This window comes from Anomaloglossus baeobatrachus, chromosome 5 (assembly GCF_048569485.1).
Source record: "Anomaloglossus baeobatrachus isolate aAnoBae1 chromosome 5, aAnoBae1.hap1, whole genome shotgun sequence".
Classification (NCBI taxonomy): domain Eukaryota; kingdom Metazoa; phylum Chordata; class Amphibia; order Anura; family Aromobatidae; genus Anomaloglossus; species Anomaloglossus baeobatrachus.
In genome coordinates this window covers 412,512,561-412,530,549 of record NC_134357.1, presented here as the reverse complement: position 1 = coordinate 412,530,549, position 17,989 = coordinate 412,512,561, and the positions used below count along the sequence as shown (strand labels likewise).

The 17,989-nt window shown below is 47.0% G+C and overlaps 1 protein-coding gene across 2 annotated transcripts in view; it reads right to left on the bottom strand.

Moving 5' to 3' along the window:
- The window catches only part of MEIOC (meiosis specific with coiled-coil domain), a 201,684-nt gene that overhangs the window by 138,106 nt on the left and 45,589 nt on the right, over window positions 1-17,989 (bottom strand). For both annotated transcript variants that reach the window (XM_075350248.1, XM_075350249.1), the window contains one exon: window positions 9,328-9,476. In XM_075350248.1, coding sequence (XP_075206363.1) covers window positions 9,328-9,476 — 149 coding nt within the window. The remainder of the gene's footprint in view (window positions 1-9,327; window positions 9,477-17,989) is intronic.

Genomic DNA, 17,989 nt, shown 5'->3' with positions numbered 1-17,989 from the left:
GCGAATAGTGACCAGCCCCCAGCAACGAGTGGAAGCAATGCTGCGCTTGGTAACTAAGGTAAATATCGGGTAACCAAGCGCTTGGTTACCCGATATTTAACTTGGTTACCAGCGCACACCGCTTAGCGCTGGCTCCCTGCACTCGTAGCCAGAGTACACATCGGGTTAATAAACAAACCGCTTATTTACCCGATGTGTACTCCGGCTACGTGTGCAGAGAGCAGGGAGCCGGCACTGGCAGCCTGAGAGCGGCGGACGCTAGTAACCAAGGTAAAATCTTAATTACTTACCGGTAATGGGATTTTCAGAAGCCCATGACAGCACCACCTGAGAGATAGGTGGTGCTGTCATGGGCGAAAGGGAAAATATCGGGTAACCAAGCAAAGCACTTTGCTTGGTTACCCGATATTTACCTTGGTTACAGCTTACCGCAGGCTGCCAGAAGCCGTCTCCCTGCACATTCAGATCGTTGCGATGTGTGCTTCACAGCGGGAGAGCAACGTCCAAAAAATGAACCAGAGCAGTGTGTAACGAGCAGCGATTTCACAGCAGGGGCCAGATCGCTGCTCAGTGTCACACACAGCGAGATCGCTAATGAGGTCACTGGTGCGTCACAAAAATCGTGACTCAGCAGCGATCTCGCTAGCGATCTCGCTATGTGAGAAGTACCCGTACGTCTCGGGGAGGGGGGCCTGGAATCCACCCAACCTTTCTGTTTACCTGGGGGATTTTTCAGTCTGGCTGGGAAGGACAAGAGATAAGCAGGAAGATTGATCATCTGAGGGAGAAGCTGCAGCTACAGGCAGCACCCCAGAGAGAGCTTGAGAAACCCCGATTTTCCTGGAAAAGGACTGCTTCCTGGATTGTGACTGATCTGAGGGACATTTATCCCATTACTGGACGACTTTACCCTCTGTGTGGTGGATTATTTTATGGACATTCTGGATTGCATGGAATAAATGTTCTTTGGATTGTTCACCCATCTCTCGCTCTGTTGATAGTGTGATATCGAAGGACCCCGTGACATTAGCAAAATAAGTGAAAATCTACAATTTTTTTTTTTCATTTTTTATTTTCAGGCTTCATTTTACCATAAAACTGACAAGGCAGCATGATTCTCCAGGTGAGCACGATTACGTACATAACAATCATGGATAGTTTTTGTTTTATTTAGGTGGAAGAAAAAATTCAGAAAATTGTGTCAAAAAAAACTTTTTTGCTTGTGTCACGACTTTCCGAGAGACGTAACATTTTCAGTTTTTCGGACATAGGGCTGTGAGAGTGCTACTTTCTTCTGCCCCGAACTGATGTCTTTATTGATATTATTTTGGGGTACATGATGTTTTGATCGCCTCTTACTTATTACATTATTTTTCTGTTGTTGCAGAGGCCGAAAAACTGCAATTCTGGAGTTTTGATTTTTTCTCTCTCTCGTTACGCTGTTTACCTATCAGATTACGTTATTTTATACTTTCATATATCAAAGTTTTACAAATATAGCAATACCAAATATGTTTTTTTATTTCTTAGTTATTAGATGTGGTAAAAAGGGGTAATTTTAATTTGTTTTTAGATAATTTGTTTTATTCTTTTCATATTTTGTAATACTTTTTTTTTCTAATTTGCACTGTATTTAATAGTACGCTAATGGGACTTGAATCTGCAATAGTCTGATCCCTTGTTGTACAGCAATACCACAGCACAGAAGAAATCACAGTCATTCATGAACGCCGGCAACAGGCTGACTTTCATAGGAGTACTAAGATGACAGACATGGGGGTCATCAGCTGACTTCAGCCTGTCATGACAACACATCAGCGTCCCACGATCGCTGATGAGGAGTCAGAACAGCGAGCCCCCTGCCAGTGCGCGTTAAGTGCCGCTGTGAGAGATTGACAGCAGCATTTAACAGGTTAATAACTGTGCGTGGAGCGTCGCTACACCCACGGCCCTTAGAGGCACATGTTGAATGATTAAATTAGCTGACATTTGTAGGGACAGATGCAGGCTCGACATGCAAGCCAGCAATAAAATCTGGGAGACAACACATGATGAACATATGATGTAGATTTTGAGTAAGTTTGGTTATTATTCTCTCTTTAACAGATGAAAATAACAATTGAGATTCAAATAGCACAATTTATGTTTTATATTTAGAGGCATAATAATTCTGCACACTAATAGTTGCAAACTATGTCTGCACGCATAGATATTGTCCTAAGAAATACATAACCTTACTTTTAATTTATTAAATATTCAGGATCCAGGTCTAGTTAATCAATAATAAAATTACCGTACTTTTTCGGATTATAAGACGAACTTTTCCTCCCAAAAATTTGGGTGGCAAATGAGTGGTGCGACTTAAAATCGGAATGTAATTTACTGGCAGGTGATGACGAGGGGGTCAAAGGAGGCATGGGTAATGCTATGATGTGTGCTGCCAATACTGGTTTGTGCGGCGCTGTTCTGTGCATTGGGCGACGCGGCTTTGCTCTGTGCGGGGATGGTGACGTGGCTCTGCACTGTCCGGGGCTGCACTGCTCTGTGCGGGGTTGGGCTGCACTGCTCTGTTCTGCGTGGGGCTGCAATGTGCGGCGGGCGGTCATTCTGAAGATGTCGGCAGTCAGGGCTTCAAATAATGGTGCCTAGAGTCAGCGCATGCGCAGATGGAGCTCACAGCTCAAGCTCTCATCTGCGCATGCGCTGACTTCGGCCGCCATTATTTGAAGCCCTCACCTCCAGCGCAAAGTAGAGCAAAGCCGCGTCACCAGCCCCGCACAGCCGCTTCACCAGCCCCGCACAGAAGAGCGCCATCACCAGCCCCCTACAGAGAAGAGCTGCGTCACCAGCCCCCCACAGAGCAGAGCCGCGTCACCAGCCCCGCACAGCAGAGCCACATCACCAGCCCCGCACAGCCGCTTCACCAGCCCCTCACAGAAGAGCCGCATCACCAGCCCCCCACAGAGCTGCGTCACCAGCCCCCCACAGAGCAGAGCCGCGTCACCAGCCCCGCATAGCAGAGCCGCGTCACCAGCCCTGCACAGCCGCTTCACCAGCCCCCCGCACAGCAGAGCCGCGTCACCAGCCCCCCACAGAGCAGAGCCGTGTCACCAGCCACCCACAGAGCAGAGCCGCGTCACCAGCCCCGCACGGAGCATAGCAGCGTCACCAGTCCTGCACAGAACAGAGCCGCGTCACCAGCCCTGCACAGAAAAGAGCTATGTCACCAGCCCCGCACAGAGCAGCACCCGCAGTGAGTATCTGGGGCCCCCTCTGTACCACTGGTAGCATTGCAGTACTCCAGTACCGCCCCTGCCTCCTGTGACACCCGCTCCGCTGCTGCCACCTCCCCCTGATAAAACACCACCGGATTATAAAACGGACCCCATATTTTCTTTTCTATCTTTTTTTTCTCCAAATTAGGGGTGCGTCTTATAATGTGGTGCGTCTTATAAAATGAAAAATACGGTAATTATCAGAAATACAAATTGTCTTTCACTGGGCAGAAAGCCACTTCTGCTGATCCTAAACATTAGGTAAAACGCTAAATTCTAGCAATGTGAGCAGTCCACATCTCATTGAGTTCCTTCATAGAAACTTCCGGTATCTCCACAGGGCCTTAATCTGATGATGAACACTTTTCAGTCAGCCCACTGTGAACCTTTTAAAGGGAATCTGTCACCATCTTTTGGATCCCCCATCAAAAGGCCCAGTCACACACAGCGACTTACCAGCGATCCCGAAAACGATGCGACCTGATAGGGATCGCAGGTAAGTCGCTGGGAGGTCGCTGGTGAGATGTCACACAGTCAGATCTTACCAGTGATGCAGGAACGATAAAGGACGCAGTAGCGACCTGTATAACGATCTCAGCAGTCACTGTGACCCTGTCACACAGTGTCAAACACAGAGATGTGTCCTACCCAGCAGGACATCGCCTTTGAAGAAAATGGCCTGGACCATTCTGCAACGACTAGAGATCTCACAGCAGGGGCCTGATCGCTGGTAGATGTCACACATAACGAGATCGCTAACAGGATCGCTACTGCGTCACAGAAACCGTGACTCAGCTGCGATCTCGCTAGCGATCTCGTTATGTGTGACGGTACCTTAAGACAAGCACAATGTAGAGACAGAGGCCCGGATTCCAGTGATGTGTCACATACGGAGCTGTTTGATGTCATTTTGAAAAAAATCAAAGTTTTCTCTACTGCAGATCTAGAAGTTATACAGAGCTCATCAATATGCTGGACTACCTGCAGCACGCCAAGTAGTCCTCTAATGATAATCTACTGCTGGTTAAACAGTGATTTTATCAAAACTACATTAAGCAGCCCAGTAAGCGACACACCGCTGGAATCAGGATCTCTGTCCCTACATTATGTTGCTCTCAGATTAGGTGGCAAAAACCTGGTGACAGATTCCCTGTAAGGAAGGTTTCAACCTCATCTTCTCTTGGAAAGTTGCATTTCTTGCTGTAACCTCTTTCCAGACGTTCTGTGAGTTGGCATCTCTTTCCTACCAGTTGCCCTTTCGAACCCTCCACCAGGACAAGGTAATCCTCCGCTAATTATCCTACTTCATCAGGTGGTTTCCAACTTCCAGCTCCTCTTTCCATCATAAGGAGAGGTCTCTACAAAAGTTGTATGTATTCAGGGGTATCCATCTCTACCTGTCAGTCACTTCATTCCTCAGACTATATGACGTCTTGTTCGTCAACCCAGAAGGTAGCCATTTCCTGCTGGCCCTGCTTAGCCATAATTGAGGCCTACAATGCCAAGGCCAAAACTCCCCCTTTCAGAATTAGGGATTACTCTGAGTGGTGTCTGCCATTTGGCTTCGGCCCTTCAGGTTTCTAAGGCTGCTATAAGGTCCATTAACACCTTTTCTAAATTCTATAAGGTGCATACTTTTACAACCACAGATGCGGGCCCTTAGCATGGTTCTGTGCGCAGCGTTATCTCTGTTTTATTCTTTTTTTTTTACATTATTTACCAACTTACAGGACTGTAATTTTTACATATATTCTGTGCGGTCATGATGAATGAAACATGCAATTTGTCAAGCTCTTACAAAAGAAATACAGCAGTGAGGGTTGATTACAAGAGGGAAACTAAAAGGCTGCTTTACACACTACAACATATCTAACGATGTGTCGGCGGGGTCACGACTTAAGTGACGCACATTCGGCATCGTTAGTGTTGTTGTAGCGTGTGACAGCAACGTGCGACTGCGATTGAACGTAAAACCGTTCATCGCATACACGTCGTTCATTTCCTAAAAATTGCACGTCGGGTTGTTCATTGTTCCCGAGGTACCACACATCGCAGTGTGTGACACCCCGGGAACGATGAACAGATCTTACCTGCGTCCCGCCGGCAATGCGGAAAGAAGGAGGTGGGCTGGATGTTTACGTCCCGCTCATCTCCGCCTCTCTGCTTCTATTGGCCGGCTGCCGCGTGAAGTCGCACATTCCTCCCACTCCAGGAAGTGGATGTTCGCCGCCCACATCGAGTTCGTATGGAAGGGTAAGTACGTGTGACAGCTTTTAATCGATTGTGCGACACGGTCAACAAATTGAACGTGCCGCACATACGATGGGAGCGGGTACGATCGCATACGATATCGTATGCAGAATTGTAAGGTGTAAAGCAGGCTTAAGTGACAGGTTTCCTGTAAAGCTCACAAAAAGGCTTGTTAAAAGGGTTGTCCACTTTTGTGATATTGAACACCTCAGGCTGAGGCCACACGGGGATTACTGCGATCCCATAGCGTGACACTCGGCTGACGCTGGCAGTACAGCAGAGCCGAGTCTCATGTGAGTGTCTTTGCGACTGAGGTCTGATCGTGCAAGCGGACCTCAGCTGCGGGGCGGACGGGACGGTGCTGTGGAGGTGTGGGCCGGTGCTGCAGAGGGGAGGGCCGGTGCTGTGGAGGGAAGGGAGGGATTTATCTCCCGCTCTCCTCCGTAGCCGGCTATTGCCATTCTCGCCCTGCACTTGCAGACACCGGTGTACTGCGAGTGCAGTGCGCTTTTTCTCTCGCCCCATAGACTTGAATGGGTGCGAGAGAAAACAGGATTGCATTACAGTCGCCGCATTCTGCAATTGTTTCTCGGTCCAATTAGGGCTAAGAAAATAATCGCTCATAGGTGCTGGGACATAGGCTAATATTGGTCCGAGTGTAATGCATTCGATTTTTTTTTTTTTCGCACTCCACTCGCATCCATTTTTATGCCGTGTGGCTTAGGCCTTATTTTTTAAAGCACCACTACAATGTTTTGTTTTCAGCGTTGGAGTGGCACTTTAAATGTAAGTTCCCGGTCATATACTCACCTTCTGGTGGCTTCACCATTTACTGACGCTGCTATGGTCGCACGACGCCATCTTGTGACAGTAACTTCTGACTGGCCGGAAGTCAGAAGTTACTCAAAAAGGTCTCAATGCATCTCTATGAAAGCCAGAAGGATCCCAGAACGAGGATTCCATAGAGATGCAATGAGTTGTGACCTTCAGGCGTGCTCCATGAAACACTGAAGCACGCTGGCAGATCACGAATCGCCAAAGCCAGACAGAGTGGAGATGATAAAGGGTGAAGCCACAGGAAGGGGAGTATAAGACAGGAGGCAGGGGACTTAGAGGTAAAGTGCCACTCCAGCAGTGCAAAAAAAAAATTCTGGAGTGGTGCATTAAGATAGGTCATTAAAATTAAATTGATAGAGGTCTGACATTGGCACACCCCACCACCAACCAGCTGTAAACTATGTATGGAGTGGAACCCCACAGGTGCGTATATTGTTTAGTGACCTTTGTCAAGAACTGCATCTCAGCTACCATTCAATTAAAAAAAGAACCTGGCTGTAGTTCTTAGCAGCAGGGACAGTGTCATGTATATAGATAGGAGCTATATCATTAATTAGGTTTATTATTTTTATTTGTTTACATAATCTGTTCTTTATAGAAAACAGGGGTTGTCCAGTCTAAGGCCGGCTTTGCATATTACATCGCATGCCGATGCTGCAATGTCGAGTGCGATAGTCCCCGCCCCCGTCGTATATGCGATATCTTGTGATAGCTGCTGTAGCGAACATTATCGCTACGGCAGCTTCACATGCACTCACCTGCCCTGTGACGTCGCTCTGGCCGGTGAACCACCTCCTTCCTAAGGGGGCGGGACGTGCAGCGTCACAGCGACGGCACACGGCAGGCGGCCAATAGCAACGAAGGGGCGGAGATGAGCAGGATGTAAACATCCCGCCCACCTCTTTCCTTCTGCATTGCAGCCGGGACGCAGGTAAGGAGATGTTCCTCGCTCCTGCGGCTTTAGGCCCGTTTCACACGTCAGTGAAAAACACTGACGTTTTTCACTGGCGTGTAAGACACGGACATGTCCCTCCGTGTGCCGTGAATTACGGCACACGTGGGTTGTCTAAGTGCAATCCGGGCTCCGTTCTCCGTGACCCGTGATTGCACTTAGAGATTAACTCACCTGTGCGCGCTCCCGCTCTCCATGGTGCTGATCGCTCCCGCGGTGCAGCATCCGGCCGGCGCTGACCCCTGCAGCAGCTGCTTCCGGGTCGGCTGTGTCGTGCATCATTAATATGCGTGACAGTAATGAGCCGGCTTAGAAGCAGCAAGCTGCACGGGCTGCAGAGAGCGCCGCTGAAGCCGGGTGAGTAAAAATGTTTATTATTTTAAATGCACGTTTTTTTCTGGCACGTGTTTCACGGACCACACCACTGCGTGGTCCGTGGGACATCAGTGATGCCAGAAAAAAATGGACATGTCTCCGTGCGGCAATCATGCACACACGGGTACGCCGCACGGAGACACGTGCAGTGAACAATCACTGATGTGTGAGCAGACCCATTCATTATAATGGGTCTGCGTATGTTTAAAAAAAAGCACAAACGTACCAGAATCACTGACGTGTGAAAGGGGCCTTACACACAGCGATGTGTGCTGCCACAGGAACGAGGAACAACATCGTACCTGTCGCTGCACCGGCATTATGGAAATGTCGGAGACTACACCGATGATACGATAACGACGCTTTTGCGCTCGTTAATCGTATCAAAAAGGTTTTACACACTACGATATCGACAGCGACGCCGGATGTGCGTCACTTTCGATTTGACCCCACCGACATCGCACCTGCGATGTCGTAGTGTGCAAAGTCGCCCTAAGGGTATGTCCGCACTTTGCGTCGTCCTAGTTGCATTTCTAAACGCACGTTTTGGAATTAATTGATTTAGCCAAAGTTGCCTTTTTCAGAAATTTAGCGCTAAAAACGCATGCGTATTTACCGCGTTTTAGATGCGTTTTCAGCGCTATTTACATGCTTTTTCCCTTGCGTTTTGACAGATGCATTTTGAACATCAAGACACTGCTAAATAAAGATTAAATAGTCAAACAGAATGAAAAAAGAGGAAAAAAAGCAAAACATATATAATTTTTGAATTATTTAAGAAAATAGTTATATTTCATGAAATTATAGCGGTTTTATAATATTTATTGCCAAAATAGCAATAAAATCATAATTATCAAAAATTTAATTGTCGGACTATGTGTGTGTGTAAAGGGACATATTATTCCATTATTTTAATGTCTGAAAAACATGCGTTTTTGAAGTAAAAAACGCACTCTTTCTGCAGCTAAAAAGCATGTAAAACACAGGAATTTTGATGTTTGTTGCTTTTTAATACTGCTTATTGACTTCAATGTTAGCAAAACGGTGCAGAAATGGCAAAAACAATTGACATGCTGCTTCTTTGAACGCATGGTTTTTGCCACAAATTATGCAAATTAAACGCAGCATTTTAAAACGCAAAGTGAGGACTAGAAATCTACATTTTCCATAGACTATTATGGAAATGCATAACGCATGCCTTTTGGCATGAAAACGCTGCAGTTCAAAATGGACCTAAAAAGCAGCTGAAACGTAGGTGGAAACGCAAAGTGCGGACACAGACTTAAAGCTACAAGTCTGCAGTCGCTGTACGTAAAAGCAGACTTGTGAAGGCTTCTCTGGTGCTGGCACGTTACAGCAAATATGCTATTTGTATACATGTGGTCACGTGCCGACTAGACTGTATCCGGCCTCGCCGAATACAAGCTAATCGCATATTTGCGGTCACACAACAGCCTGCTCCCGGTGATGGAGAATCCTCACAGAGCTCAGTGTGCGTGATATGAGGATTCACAAGACTAAAGTCACAAAGAGTGACTGCAAAATCGTAGCTTAAGAGCGGACAGCCCTTTTAATAACAATACTGACAGTAATAACAAATATGTGATTTAGAGTAAATATATAACAGCACTGACTTACTTGGCCTTGACCTGTGTTGAAGCTATTGGCTTCATATCATCAATATACCCAGACCAAGGTGTGTAGAAAATGGATGAGTCCTCACAGTTTGTAGAGTGGTTAGGAAAGGAAGGTCCATAATTATGATGCAGGCTGAATAGCTCTTCATTCTGTAAAAGGTTTTACAATTTTACTATTGGCAATCTCTAGAGAAATAATATTGTCTGTGGATACATTATATTTTGGTACCGAAACAGAAACAAAAAAAATGTACATAGTAATGTGACATGTGGTTATCGACAAATGAAAAAACAAAATTGGCTTCACTATAAGGCTATGTGTGCACGTTGCGTTCTGACCAGTGCGGAAAAGAAAGCACCCTCTGGCAGATGTGACACTGCGTGTTGACAAAAAGAATGCATCCAAAACGCATGTATTTTGGATGCATTTTGCTTGGGTTTTGGATGCATTTGTCAGTGCATTCCCCCAGCAATTCAGCTCTGCTACATGTCCGCTGACAGCAGACAAAGACAGAGTCGAGCGATGAGAATGAACTCGGATGAACTGCACCCGACTTCAATGTCATCCCGCGATTCTGTCTCTGTGTGCTGTCATGAACTCAGATGAACCTCCGAGGTCAGTGCCAGGACACAGGAGTCTGCAGCAGTGACGTCAGAGCTTCAACCGATTTCACTGACATTGCGCGTCTCTCTCTGTGTCGCAGCCTGATTTGCGATCACATGTGAAGGTCTCACCTGTGACCGCAAATCCCCTGAGTGACTGCAGTGAGTCGAGCGATCAGCTGTGCTTTCACTCAGGTTACTCGCGGCCACAGCTGCAGTCCTCCACCTGAGAGCAGTGGCCGCGAGTAACCTCAGTGAAAGCACAGCTGATCGCGCGACTCACTTCAGTTGCTGCATGGAGCTCACAGGAGCAGCGGTGTTCAACTGCCGCTCCTGTCAGCTTCCGATGTAGCAAAGCTGGAAGCGTCGTGGGACCTTGCGTGGATTACTTCGGACCTGGAGGTGTTTTTGAGGGGGTTAATGAAGTGGTGAAAGAGGTGGGTTTTTTGTCTTTCATTACAAATAAAGGACTTTTTGGATGTGTGTGTTTATTTTATTTAACTTACAGGTTAATCATGGAAGTTATCTCGGGGAGACGCCTGCCATGATTAACCTAGGACTTAGTGGCAGCTAAGCTTAGTAGGAGCTCCCCATCCTGAGAACACCAGCCTTCAGCCGTGTAGCTTTACCCTGGCTGGTATCCAAATTGGGGGGGACCGCACATCGTTTTTTTTTTTTTTTAAATTATTTATTTTTTTAACTGCTCGATATAGACACGCCCACCGGCGGCTGTGATTGGTTGCAGTGAGACAGCTGTCACTCAGCGTGGGGGAGTGTCTGACTGCAACCAATCATAGGCACCGTTGGGCGGAGGAAGCAGGGAATATGTGATGGATTAATGAGCGTCCAGCATTTTCAAGAGGAGAAGCCGCCACAGTGTGAACACCGCGCAGCGCCACGCCGGTGATCGTGGATCGGTGAGTATGAGGGAGGGGGTGGGAGGGAGAGACCGACATGGACAGAGAAAGAGATAGAGACAGAGAGAGAGACCGACCGACAGAGAGAGAGACCGAAAGACCTGCGTTTATTATGTCAAAAACACATGCAGATCACTAGTAAAAAGCAAGTGAAACGCATTCTTTCATGAAAAATATGCGTTTAGACATTTCTCATTGACTTCAATGTTCTTAAAACGCTGCCAAAATGGCAAAAACAATTGACATGCTGCTTCTTCAGGCCTCCGACACACATCCGTGCCGCCGGTACATGTTTGCCAGTTTTTTCACGTACCGGCGGCACGGAGACACATACACCAATGCTACCCTATGGTAGCAGGCACATACACGTAAAACCACACGGAACGTGTGTCCTTTTGTACGTGTGTGCGTTTTCCAACACGCTGAAATGTCCGTTTTTCTCCGGCATCACGGGTGTCACACGGCCCGCACCCGTACCACACGGATGTAGTGTGGATCCGGTCCCGTGTGACATGCGCCGGAGAAACACATGTGTCAGAGAAAAAAATAACAAATCTTTACTCACCTTTTCCTGCCCTCCTGTCTCTGCCGCTGCTGTCACTTGCTGCCGACCGCCGCTCATTATGCTCATTTAATATTCACTTCATTGCGGCCGGCAGCAGCAGCAGCGGGGAGACGGCAGGGCTGGAGACCGAAGATCAGCACCACAGACAGCAGGAAGGACCACGTGAGTATGCAAATTACCGGTTATCCGTGTGTTATCGCGGATAACACACGGAGCACACACGTGGCCCGCACGTACCGGAGACACGTACTTACCTACACGCAAGGAAAATACGTGTCTCGCGGCACATGCGTGATTTTCACGTGAGTGTGGCAGAGGCCTCAAACGCAGGGATTTTGACAAATTTTCCGCAACTAAAATGCAGCGTTTGTAAATGCATCGTGCGCACAAGAAAGCCCTATTTTCCATAGACTTTGCCTGGAAATCAAAACGCATGCAATTTTGCATTAAAACGCTGCAGCTCAAAACGCTGCTGAAACGCATGAAAAAAAGCAAAGTGCGCACATAGCCTTAAGCGGGCTTTACACGCTACGAGATTGCTACAGCGATCTCGTTGGGGTCATGGATTTTGTGATGTACATCCGGCCGCTGTAGCGATGCCGTTGCGTGTGACACCTATGAGCGATTTTGCATCGTCGCTCATCGCTCATCAGTGAAATGGGGGTCCATTCTCAAATATCGTTACTGCAGCAGTAACGAAGTTGTTCCTCGTTCCTACAGCAGCACACATCGCTCCGTGTGACACCGCAGGAACGAGGAAACTCTCCTTACCTGCCTCCCGGCCACAATGCACAAGGAAGGAGGTGGGCGGGATGTTCTTCCCGCTCATCTCCGCCCCTCCGCTTCTATTGGGCGGCGGTTCAGTGACGCTGCTGTGACGCTGAACGAACCGCCCCCTTAGAAAGGAGGTGGTTCACCGGTCACAGCGACGTCGCAGGGAAGGTAAGTCCGTGTGACGGGTCCGGGCGATGTTGTGCGACACGGGGCAGAGATTTGCCCGTGTTGCACAACCGATGGGGGCGGGTACGCACGATGGTGATGGCGGTACCGATATCGCAGTGTGTAAAGCTGCCTTAGGCTATGTGTCCACGTTGCTTTTTACCTGCTTTTTACCTACTTTTTTGCTGCTTTTTCAACTGCAGCGGTTAATGCCAAAATGGATGTGTTCTGCTTTTCAAGCAAAGTCTATGGGAATTTGGGTTTCCTGTGCCCACTATGCAGTTCAAACTGCAGCCTTTTTCTGGCAGAAATTTGGTCAAAAACTCAGCTTTGCAGTGCAAAACCCAAATGGCAAAAACAATTGACATGTCAATTGTTTTTGCCATTTGCGTTTTGAACTGCAAAGCAGAGTTTTTGACCAAATTTCTGCCAGAAAAAGGCTGCAGTTTGAACTGCATAGTGGGCACAGGAAACCCAAATTCCCATAGACTTTGCTTGAAAAGCAGAACACATCCATTTTGGCATTAACCGCTGCAGTTGAAAAAGCAGCAAAAAAGCAGGTAAAAAGCAGGTAAAAAGCAACGTGGACACATAGCCTTAGGCTATGTCCGCACGTTGCTTTTTACCTGCTTTTTTGCTGCTTTTTCAACTGCAGCGTTTAATGGCAAAATGGTTGTGTTCTGCTTTTCAAGCAAAGTCTATGGGAATTTGGGTTTCCTGTGCCCACTATGCAGTTCAAACTTCAGCCTTTTTGTTGCAGAACTTTGGTCAAAAACTCAGCTTTGGAGTATGTGCGCAATAGGCGTTTTTTTCACGCTGCGTTTTTATGTGCGTTGTTGTCTAAAAAAACGCACCCGCGGCTAAAAAACGCGGCAAAAACGCATGCGTTTTTGCCGCGATTTGGTGCGTTTTTTGCTGCGTTTTTAATCAGTGCACAATGCCATTAAAGATTGTTGATGAAAAAAAAAAAGGTCTGATGTCATTTCCTTCTTCAAAATGTTCATTGTATGCAGGAGAGCAGACAGCTGCAGAACTAGTGTATGCAGGAGAGCAGACAGCAGCTGCAGAACTACAAGTCTCAGCATCCTCCATTCACTAGTGTATGCAAGAGAGCAGACAGCAGCTGCAGAACTACAAGTCTCAGCATCCTCCATTCACTAGTGTATGCAGGAGAGCAGACAGCAGCTGCAGAACTACAAGTCTCAGCATCCTCCATTCACTAGTGTATGCAGGAGAGCAGACAGCAGCTGCAGAACTACAAGTCTCAGCATCCTCCATTCACTAGTGTATGCAGGAGAGCAGACAGCAGCTGCAGAACTACAAGTCTCAGCATCCTCCATTCACTAGTGTATGCAGGAGAGCAGACAGCAGCTGCAGAACTACAAGTCTCAGCATCCTCCATTCACTAGTGTATGCAGGAGAGCAGACAGCAGCTGCAGAACCACAAGGCTCAGCATCCTCCATCCAGGACTGTATGCAGTTTTTTTGCCCAAAAAGAAAAAAAAAATGACATGGGCTTCGCCATATTTTTGTATGCTAGCCGGGTACAGCAGGCAGGTACGGGCTGCCCCCAACCCCCAGCTGCCTATTTGTACCCGGCTGGGAACCAAAAATATAGAGAAGCCCTTTTTTTTTAATTATTTCATGAAATAATTAAAAAAAAAAAATGACGTGGGCTTCGCCTAATTTTTGAGTCCAGCCGGGTACAACTAGGCCGCTGGGGATTGGAATCCACAGTGCAGGGTGCCCATGCTTTCTGGGCACCCCCACTGCGAATTGCAGTCTGCAGCCACCCCAGAAAATGGCGATTTCATAGAAGCGCCATCTTCTGGCGCTGTATCCAACTCTTCCAGCTGCCCTGATGCCGGGTGGCTAGCTAGGTAATAATGGAGTTAGGGCTAGCTGTATATTATCAGCTAGCCCTAAGCCCGAAATTCATGGTGTCACGCCAATATTAGACATGGCCACCATGAATTTCTAGTAATGATAAAAAAAAAAAACACACAGAAAAATATTTTTATTAGAAATAAAACACAACACAATTAGTGACTCCATCTTTATTGAAATAAACCCCCCCTCCGCAGTAATCCTGGGTTAGGGTCCCGCGCCGTCCAATCCGGATCCAATATCATCTGATCGGTTTGCTGGAAGGCAAAGCGATCAGATGATCTGTCAGGATCAAGTGCCTGAATCACATCACACATCAGCTGATTGTATAAAAGCCGGTTATACAATCAGCTGATGCATCCGTGCAAAAAAAAAAAAAATAATACTCACTTATGTGCTGATTACCGGCAGCTCCTGGAGCGATCGATTGGACAGGAGTCTGATCCCGTCCGATCGCTGCAGCAGCTGCCGGTAATCAGCTGATGAAGTCCCCTGACGGCAGGATCAGCTGATAGCCGGCCGGGCGCGAAAAAGCCGGCGACACCGCGATCAGCTGATGCGTCAGGTGACTGCATCAGGTGACCACCGCCAGGTCCTGCAAGCAAGGTCCTGCCCCGGGGAGACTGCACACAGCCAGAGCGGCGGTACCGGGAGGAGCTGGAAGCGGGCATGGCACCGGGACCCTGCGGACAGGTGAGTATATATGACATTTTTTTTTTTTCTACTGTTCACTTTGGTTTTCGCCGCTGCCTCCACCTCCCGCCCAGACATGGCGCCGCACGGAGCTGACATGCACAGGACGGGAGGTGGAGACAGCGGTGACGGTACCGGGAGGATTCATGCTTCTGTGTTTACCAACAGAAGGAATCCTCTTCCTGTACACGTCACTGTAGTACCCACCCCTTGCGTTTATAGCTGCATTTTTAGTCATAGAAACGCGGCTATATGCGTTTTTCATTGCGTTTTTAACATCTCATTGAATTCAATGAGTGAAAAACGCAGTGGAAAACGCAGAAATAATTGACATGCTGCGTTTTTGTGGTCACCACAAAAACGCAGCTAAAAAAAAACGCTGTGTGCGGACAGCACTTATGAAAACCCATTGACATTGCTGGGGAAGCAATGTCACTGCGTTTTCAGCACAAAAACGCGGTAAAAAACGCCGCTAAAAACGCGGCAAAAACGCCTAGTGCGCACAAGGCCTTGCAGTGCAAAACCCAAATGGCAAAAACAATTGACATGTCAATTGTTTTTGCCATTTGGGTTTTGCACTGCAAAGCTGAGTTTTTGACCAAAGTTCTGCAACAAAAAGGCTGCAGTTTGAACTGCATAGTGCGGACAAGAAACCCAAATTCCCATAGACTTTGCTTGAAAAGCAGAACACAACCATTTTGCCATTAAACGCTGCAGTTGAAAAAGCAGCAAAAAAGCAGGTAAAAAGCAGGTAAAAAGCAACGTGCGGACATAGCCTTAAGTGTATGATTGTGAAGCATCGACATTAACCCCTTCAGCCCCCAGCCTGTTTTCACCTTAAAGACCCGGCCATTTTTTGCAATTTTGACCAGTGTCACTTTGACAGGTTATAACTCTGGAACACTTCAACGGATCCTGGCGATTCTGAGATTGTTTTTTCGTGACATATTGTACTTCATGTCAGTGGTAAATTTAGGCCGATATGTTTTGCGTTTATTTGTGAAAATTTCGGAAATTTGGCGAAAATTTTGAAAATTTTGCAATTTTCAAAATTTGAAATTTTATGCCCATAAATCTGAGAGATATGTCACACAAAAAAGTTACTAAATAACATTTCCCACATGTCTACTTTACACCAGCGCAATTTTTGAAAAAAAAAAAAAAATTCTGTTAGGAAGTTAGAAGGGTTCAAAGTTCATCACCAATTTCTCATTTTTCCAACAAAATTTACAAAAAAAAATTTTTTAGGTACCACATCACATTTGGAGTGATTTGAGAAACCTAGGCGACAGAAAATACCCAAAAGTGACCCAATTCTAAAATATGTACCCCTCACTCTGCTCAAAACCACATCCAAGAAGTTTATTAACCCTTTAGGAGCGTCACAGCAACCAAAGCAATGTAGAAGAAAAAATGAAAATTTTACTTTTTTAACACAAAAATGTTACTTTAGCCATAAAAATTAGTATTTTCACAAGGGTATCAGGAAAAATGCATCATAAAATGTATCGTGCATTTTCTCCTGAGTACGCAGATACCCCATATGTGGTGGTAATCAAATGTTTGGGCACACAGCAGGACTCGGAAGGCAAGGAGCGCCATTTGAATTTTTGAGTGCAAAATTAGCTGCACTCATTAGCGGACACCATGTCGGGTTTGAAGACTCCCTGAGGTGCCTAAACAATGGAGCTCCCCCACAAATGACCCCATTTTGGAAACTAGAGCCCTCAAATATTTTTTCTAGATGTTTGATGTGCACTTTGAACCCCTGGGGGCTTCACAGAAGTTTATAACGTTGAGCCGTGAAAAGAAAAAAAAAATTTTTTACCACAAAACTGTTGCTTCAACCAGGTAGCTTTTTTTATCACAAGGGTATCAGGAAAAAATGCACCATAAAATGTATTGTGCATTTTCTCCTGAGTACGCAGATACCCCATATGTGGTGGAAATCAAATGTTTGGGCGCACGGCAGGACTCGGAAGGCAAGGAGCGCCATTTCACAGCAAAATTGGTTGGAGTTATTAGCGGACGCCATGTTGCGTTTGGAGACCCCCCTGAAGTGCCTAAACAATGGAGCTCCCCCACAATTGACCCCATTTTGGAAACTAGACCCCTCATGGAATTTATCTAGCTGTTTAGGGAGCACTTTGAACCCCTGGAGGCTTCACAAACGTTTGTAATGTTCAGCCGTGAAAATATTTTATTTTTTTTACCACAAAATTGTTTTTTCAAACAGGTAGCTTTTTTTTCCACAAGGGTATCAGGAAAAAATGCACCATAAAATGTATTGTGCAATTTCTCCTGAGTACGACGATACCTCATATGTGGTGGAAATCAATTGTTTGGGCGTACGGAGGGGGCTCAGAAAAGAAGGAGCGCCATTTCACAGTAAAATTGATTGGAATTATTAGCAGAGGCCATGTTTCATTTGGAGACCCCCTGAGGTGCCTAAACAATGGAGCTCTCCCACATGTGATCCCATTTTGGAAACTAGACCCCCCCCCATACAAAAAAAATTAGTTTGGCAAAATAAAAAATACAGACATCAGTAGAAAAAAAAAAAAAAATGAGCGCCTGCCAAGACCAGTGCCAAACGTGAGAGCAATGCACGAGTCTCGCATCGCATCATCCACTGCAGTCTGGAAGCGAGCAACTGCGCTGGATAATGCGATGCGAGAGGGCGGGGCGGCAGATGAGAAAGGGCGCAGCGGATGGAAGATGGGAGAGGGCGCAACGGGTGGAGGAGCGGCAGAGGATGGGAAAGGGCGCAGCGGATGGATGATGGGAAATGGCGCAGCGGATGGATGGGAAATGGCGCAGCGGATGGAGGAGCGGCAGAGGATGGGGGGGGAGGTGAGATGGGGATACCTACCTTACAGGATGGATCTAGGCAGCAGGATCACAGCAGACAGAAGAGGCAGCAGATGAAGGAGGCAACAGATCGAGGAGGGTGAGAGGGGGCAGTAGATGGAAAATGGGAGAGAGCAGGCAGCAGATCGGGGAGGGGGGGAGAGTCTGATGGGAGAGAGAGATGGCACATGGAGGAGGGGGGGCCCCGG